Source organism: Cupressus sempervirens, chromosome 5 (assembly GCF_028749045.1).
Source record: "Cupressus sempervirens isolate cs-2001-9-10 chromosome 5, ASM2874904v1, whole genome shotgun sequence".
Taxonomy (NCBI): Eukaryota; Viridiplantae; Streptophyta; class Pinopsida; order Cupressales; family Cupressaceae; genus Cupressus; species Cupressus sempervirens.
The window spans coordinates 292,216,655-292,224,109 of NC_143122.1; the positions used below are offsets into that span (position 1 = coordinate 292,216,655).

General features: G+C 34.9%; 1 protein-coding gene across 2 annotated transcripts; it reads left to right on the plus strand.

The window, feature by feature from the left end:
• The first annotated feature begins 457 nt into the window (after nucleotides 1-457).
• Nucleotides 458-2,323, plus strand: LOC149555723 (uncharacterized). Of its 2 annotated transcripts, XM_089833687.1 has the most exons (3): nucleotides 458-1,178; nucleotides 1,307-1,592; nucleotides 1,871-2,323. In XM_089833687.1, exons 1-2 carry the CDS (start codon nucleotides 600-602, stop codon nucleotides 1,562-1,564), a joined length of 837 nt encoding a protein of 278 aa, XP_089689813.1. In that variant the 5' UTR covers nucleotides 458-599; the 3' UTR covers nucleotides 1,565-1,592; nucleotides 1,871-2,323. The 2 variants fall into 2 exon arrangements, with proteins under 2 accessions (XP_089689813.1, XP_089689814.1); XM_089833688.1 differs by lacking the exon at nucleotides 1,871-2,323 and having other exon boundaries at nucleotides 486-1,178; nucleotides 1,307-1,636.
• The last annotated feature ends 5,132 nt before the right edge of the window (nucleotides 2,324-7,455 follow it).

Below are 7,455 nucleotides of genomic sequence, written 5' to 3' on the forward strand. Positions count from 1 at the left end.
ATTAAATAAATATTATTTATTTGATTTATTATAAAATTAAGTTTTATTCTACATAAATAAACACAAAAGCACAAAAACTTGCCACTAGTTAAATATTCTAGAAGATTATTTTATTGAAATATTCTAACAGCAAATTAAAACTTTCAAATTAAGTTAATTCAGTTTAATCCAATGCATGTATCCATGTTTGTAAAATCAAATTGAGTCAAAAACACTGAAACATAATTCATTTGAAATAAAAATATTAAAGCCACTCTAAGTACATAAATACAATTTTCGTTTTAAATAATAGTTTGTACAAAAGAATATTAAATTTTACAAATTAATATTTATTTAGTCATAATCGATGAATAAGGAAAATATTGCAGAGAAAGGAAAGGAGACGACACGGTAGGCGGAGATGATGGCCGGGAAAAAGAGGCAGTTACAAATTGTGAATAAGAAACTTACCATAATCGTATCTTCCCTTCTCAAGTATCATAAATTGATTTCAAATTGATACTGCAGATTCGCATACAGAAGAAATAAAAATCCAGGGAATAGCTTCGGCAACAATTTCAATCAGGGGGGTGGCTTCTGCAACAATTTCAAAGAGAAGAATGGAAAATGTTGAGGAAATGGAGGAAAGAGGCGCGAAAATAGAAGATTCAGGGTCCTATGGAGGGGGATTCAAGCTCTGCAAATCAACGTCTGATCGGCGGACACACACCAGTGCATGTGACCGTCTTCCGGCCGAACGCCATGGGAGTAGATCAAAGAGGGGAAGCTTGGTGCGGAAGCTAGTTATGGATCCAGCCAGCAGATTTATTAAACATTGTGTAGTGAAACTGTTCAACCCTGTGAATCGGAAGCGCAGCTTTCAAGAGGATCAAGAGGGGCAAGAAAAGAGGAAAAAGGCCAGGGCAGTAAATTGCGTGGTAAAATTGTTCAATTCTGTGAATAGAAAGCGCAGCTTTCAAGAGGATCAAGAGGAGCAAGAAGATAGGAAAAAGGCTAGGGCAGTAAAAGAAAATTGTGTAAAGAAATTGTTCAACCCTGTCTGCAAGAAGCGCAACCTTCAGCAAGTTGAGGTGCACAATGCGGAGCAGCAGCAGGGGCCAGAACAGGGGAAAAAGGCAAAGGCAACAACAGATAATGCATTGTGTCCCAACGATTTGTCTTCCTCTCCTACTGAAAATGTAATTTCGACATTCTGATGCTAAATTGTTCTGTTTATACAAATATTCAATGAATCTGTTCTGGTTATTCAAAATATTCAATGAATCTTTTATGTTTTTATGCTAAATTGCTCTGTTGATATATACAGATGAAGAACAACAGCTTTTCAAGTACATCGAGTACGCCTTTAGAATGCCCTGAAACAATTCTTCAAATTTTAGGGCATCTGGAGCAGATGGCACCATTAAATTCTGTGGAAGCACAGTTGACAATTGCAAGGACAAAGCCCCCTACTCGCTTGACTATTAGCATGCTTAACGAACGTGCACGAAGAAGCTTAGATAGTGTAGATGAGATACCTTTTCTGGATAACTGTGGTGGGGAAAAATCAATCACTTGCTCATGAAATCTCTGATTTAAGCAAATATTTGATGGTAGGTGTGTACTGATGTGAATAATAATTCCTTATTTTCTATGCCTCACATCCCACTCTATTTTATCTTTTTCAATTTTTGAAATGATTTATTTAGCTATCAATAGAATTTTTTAACAGGAGCTTTAACAGAACCTGAAATTGCAACTACGGAAGGACCATTAAATCCATTTAGTTAATATTAATCTTAATCTGGTGGAACTAATAAAAATATTACTTGCATGTCACATAGTATTTGTATATGGTAATGCAATCTACTGGGAAAACTGTGTTTTGCAGGTTAAAACTTGAAGATTCTTTCAAGAAGATATTCATTAGGGGTTTTTGCTATGCTAATGTTTGTATATGTACTACCTACGAAAACTCCAGCCTTTGGTTTGGTTTATCAACAAGCACATGAATTGTAAGCGCTGGAAACTTCCACACAGAAAATTTGTAGAATGTTTGTACATACTTTGTAGATACATTAAATACTGGTTAGAATATGTTTCAATGCCGAAAGGGCCAAAGGGATTTGGAAATAGGAAATGAAGCTTCAAAATTTCTTTTGGAGAATGTCATCATAAAGGCAATATAGAACTTGCATGACTGCCATGCATGAGTTTATGTGTTAAAGACGTAGGTAAGCTTTACTTGAGAAACATTTTTTAACAATCTATTTTTGTTGGCTTCAAAATCTTGTAAGAAATATTGAGATTTGTTTTCAAATGTACAGTAAATATTAGTTCTTACTATCTATTCTTATTATTATCTTTCATTAAGTGCCAAGTTTTACCAATTGTCGGGTTCTTATTATCTTTAATGAAGTACCGATTTCCACATATTGTGAGGACTCCTACATTGATGGTATTAAATTTCAAAAGAATTTTTTAAAATTAAAAAAAACATTTCCTCAAACATAATTTCTCTTTTTTTAATTTCACAAAGTTCAACAATCTGATTAAAGCCACATATTAGCAACTACATCTTACTTTAGCCTTTTTTCTCTTTTTTAATTTCACAAAGTTCAACAATTTGACTAGCCCATTTTAGCAACTACATCTTAGTTTAGTCTTTTTTGTGTTTAATGGTCTTATTTAATTTGGAGGGGAATTTAGGTGGCCATCATTTGGCATTGCAATTTTAATTGGGTTGGCCAAAAGTTGGATACAAAATACAAATGAATATATTATAGGCCTAATTTTTAATAATTAAGTGTGCACATCAAATGCAAAAATTTGGAATCCATTTTAACTTTGAAACTAGTTTTTGAGCCAGTGCTTCAACTAACTTGCATACCAATTGCTTTAATAGAAAAGTGATGATAAATGCAATAAATTAAAACTATACAAGTGTACATTCAATACATGTTGATTTTTGTATGTGAAAACCCTCAGTGAGAGGATGTAAACTATGGTGGGAGTAATATACTCACTTGCCTTTTACTATAGATAAAAGGTTGCCCTATTAAGAGCTACAAAAATACTTTTTGAGAACTCATCTTGTCAAGAATGCTAGTAATCTATTAGGATTACAATCAGCCTATGAAGACTACCTAGTTAGAGAATTTGGAACACTCCTATGAGGTACTTTGTTAGAGGATTTGCAAATATATACAAGCATACAAGGTTAAGAGTCATATATAGCTACAATGGTAAGAAAGAAAACTAAATGATTAATCTAGAAAACGGTACAACTTTCCTTGTAGATCTATTGATCAATGCTTGAAGGTTCACTAAGCTCTTTCCGAGTGCCTTGGCTTGCCCTGTAGTTAACTCAATATCACCTATGACCTTCACCTATTCCTTGGTACCTTGTAGAGATCTATCTTATGTTTGGCTCCTCTGTTGTGTAGCTTCTATTCTAATCTTTACTATTTTCAACATCAACTTATGGTACTGCAAATGTACACTTTCCTATTTACACTTGACTTATTCTAGGTGTCAAAATTGTATCCAAAAATCTTGCTCATACAATGAAATCAAAATTTGAATAGCTCATATGGGTTATTCACATAACACATGTGACTACCTACTCATAGGTACCAAGAGTAGTAGGCATGTCAGTCTATCTAGAGTCCTATCTTCCATAGTTGTACCTTTTCTTGTGTGAAGACAATAGCATGGATACTTGTTACATCACACTTCATCTTTGTCCTTTTGTCATGTCACATTAATGGCCACTAAGCACTCTTGTGTTCAGCTTATGACTACACACCATAAATCTTTGTGTTAGTGTGAACATCGTCTACAGGTGTAAGACTCTACCGATGGCATTTCTTTGACCTACTAACTTCATGTCTTCTTCTTCCCTTTGCTACCAATTTCCACTCAATGGCAACACTTAATGTGTGATGCCAAAATGATAAGCATTGCCTATCTTCGGTCACTATGCCAATTTATCATAATGGTACAACAATCTCCCCCCTTAAATGGAATTGATGGAAAAACCTTCGACTAACACTAACAAAACTTTGTCCATAGCCTTTTTTTTTCTCTCTTCTTAATCACATCGACTATACCAATGAAAGTCTTCATGTTAGTGTGGACTTAGCCGAAAAGTGATGAGACTCCCCCTAAATGCAATCTCCTATTCCTCATCTCCTTTTTGTGCTTTTCTACCCCTTTCACCTTTCATTTGTTATTTTCTCCTTTGCATCCTACATCTTGTTCTTTTTTCCTTCACTTACTTTCCTTTCTTTCATCTGCCCATTTTATTCTCCTTTTTCATTTCATTTGTTATCTATTGCCTCCCTTTATTTCCTTAACATTTTCTCCTTCTCCTCTCAATTACGTCAACTATACGATGAGATGCCTTCATGTTGGTGTTGACTTAGTTAAAAAGGAAATGAGCCTCCCCCTAAGTGTAGTCTCATTTTTGTTGTCTCATTTTTGTACTTCGTGCCCCCTTTCTCCTTTCATATGTTATTTGCTCCTCCTTTGCATCCTACATCTTGTTATCTTTTCCTTCCCTTATTCTCCTCTCCTTCATCTCCCTTTTTATTCTCCATTTTCTTTCCTTTTATCTTTGCCCATTGTTCTTTCATTATTGATGCATATTTAGATTAGCAATTTGGATTTGGGTTGTTTATGCCCTAAGTCACATGATTTACAATTTTTGTCTTTATGTAGAAGGGATGAGATTTTGATTTCAGGTACAGTCATGATAGCGGATTGTGGTTGACTATTTTACGCTGACAGGTTAGACATATTGAGATTCAGATGCTCGGTTCATGGATGTGATCATGGTGTCATAAATTTTGGCATGACATGATTGGATATACAAGTATATCCTTGATGTTCATTGGTTATGGTGGTATATCTTCTTGGTTGAGGATCATAGTTATTTGGTTTCTTTTGAGGAGCTCATGATGTGCACTTTGAGTTCTTTGATGGTTTGATGCCTTGGTTGATTCTCATGTTTAGAGGATTTTTTTTATCATGATGTCATGGATAACTTGGATACATGGTTCAGTGGGAGCTTGTGACAATGATGAGGTGATAGTGCAAGATTATTTCCTAGTTTGGTTTGTATCTTCTTCATTTGGAGATCTTGGTTTCACTTGGCACTAACACTTTAATTGTGTGAGCGTAAACCTAGAGAATTTTCAAGTAGGAGATGGATTTTATGATGCCATAGGTGACTTGGTACCACGCTTGAGTGGGAGTTGTTAGCACTGATGTTTGCAAATGTTGGAGGTTTGTCTTAGACAATGTTGTTGCAGAACTGTCTTTGACATTTGCATGGTGCACTTGTTATCTTCATGGTGTGTGAAGATGGTTAGATCTTAAGGACTCATGGGGTTCTTGGTTATCTTCATAGTGTGTGGACATGGTTCCTCATAGTATGCGGAGATGGTTTTTTTCATGGTGTGGAGATGGTTGCATCTTTAGGACTTATGAAGTTCTTGGTAAAGGTGTAGTTTATGCTTTCATTTTACATGTTATCCTTGGTGTGAGGATGGTTTTATTATTATGTCATCATATACTCTTGATACGCATTTAAAGTTGTGACATGTTATAATATGTTCATATGGATCATGTTGTCTCTTTTGAGATGGCTAGATCATGTTGTCATGTTTATGTTCCTGAGGCCATGGTTGGAACTTTGACAATGATCTTGGTTTAGTTTCTTGGTATTGAGTACATTGATCATTTGCTAGATACTTCATGATATTGCTATGTTGCATTTACAGTTGGTATGGATTGATTGATTATAGGTGCTCATTGATACATCGAGACTATGGTGATGTTGATTTCTCTTGGATTAGAGAAGTATTTGTTGGAATAGTTGATGTTTTGAGAAGGAAGTCTGAGGGGTAGTCACCTAATATGGACTTGAGAGGAGATTGTTCTTACATGAGTCTTGGTTGAAGACTTGGATATCTTGATGATCATTCTCATTCCCCACACTTGGTCTACTCGGTGGTTTGCTACTTGAGAGGTATAGCCCATTATTTTTTCTCGGGTGCATTATGTTTATACTTTTCTTTCATGGATATGGAACTTGAGCTATGGTACATTAGTTAGTTCTGAAGGGTTCATTTGAGAGATGGTTTAGCATTGGTTATCTCCATTTTCATATATTTTTATGCTGGTTGAGTTTGGGAGATGATTTTATATTGGGCATATTCCTTGGGTTAGGAATGATTTATGAGTTTGATCTTCTTGTGAGAGGATTATATCCATGATTAGTTATATGGTATGGTTTGGATATTATTGTGGCTTCTTGTTGGGGTTTTATGGAGGAGATCATACTTGCAAAGTTTACATCTAGAGGTGTGTGTAGAAGGACATGATATAGGGTATGATGTGTATGGTTTTTCTTTGGTCTTGGTTTTCTTCCTAGATGTTTGGTTTTGCTTACATTGGATTTGAGATTGGTTAAAGATTTTGATCACTAGTTTGTTGTCATGTATGTCATGTGAGAGATGACATGGTTATAAATTTATCTATTTCCTCTATTCATTGTGGAGAATTTGGGAGAGCATTGGAGACTTGTTATGAGAGTTGTTCTTGTAGGTTATTGGTTTATGTGTTGTGGATGTCCTTGAGATTACATGGATTCACTTATTTGAGATGTTGTGAGTGAATTGACTATAGATTTGACATTATCTTTTGCAGTGGGAGCTTCTTGGTATATATGTGGCACATATTGTTCTTGAGGCTTATGATTGCAAGTTATAGATTAGATATGTTGATGATGTGAGATTCACTTGGTATATCTTTAAAGGTATGGATAGTTGGATGGGTTTGGCACTTGCTATGAGTGCTATTTTAGCTATGGATATTTTGACAACTATGGATACATGTGATTACCTTTGGATTAGGTTTTTGTGCTTGACATTTTAGTTGGTATAAAATTTTATGATCTTCTAATGCAACAGGCTGGGTAGCTTTCTCTTGAGATGGCTTCTATGTATGTCCAATGGCAATGACATAATAGGAGGTGAGATCATTCATGTTTGAGATGCTAGGTACTTTGATTTTTTTGTGGGTACCATGATGAAGTACATGGTGTACTTTGATCCATGATGGTGAATGTGTTGGAAGAGATTGTTCCCTTGTTCATTTATGTGGCTACGGATTGACCCTATGCAATGTATACAGCAAGTGGGAGATTGTTGAAATAATGGGTTTTGCACACATTTCATAATATTGCCATATTATATTATTTTATTTTATTAATGTAATATTGTTTCTAGGAGCACCTACATCGATGTGCAACATATAAAAATTGCTATGGGATATACTTGATGAGTAGTATTATAACATTGTGATAATATTTCATGTAATTATTTAATATTTGAGAAAAGAATTAAATTTCTAATATTAAATGTGGGGTCAATGGGTTAGGTAGCACATGGTTTTAACACATGTTTCATG

Bases quoted from the DNA above. Each gene is read 5' to 3' on its own strand.
- LOC149555723 (XM_089833687.1), top strand. From the start codon at position 600: ATGGAAAATGTTGAGGAAATGGAGGAAAGAGGCGCGAAAATAGAAGAT. The intron at 1,179-1,306 runs GTAATTTCGACA...TGATATATACAG, and splicing joins CTTCCTCTCCTACTGAAAAT to ATGAAGAACAACAGCTTTTC.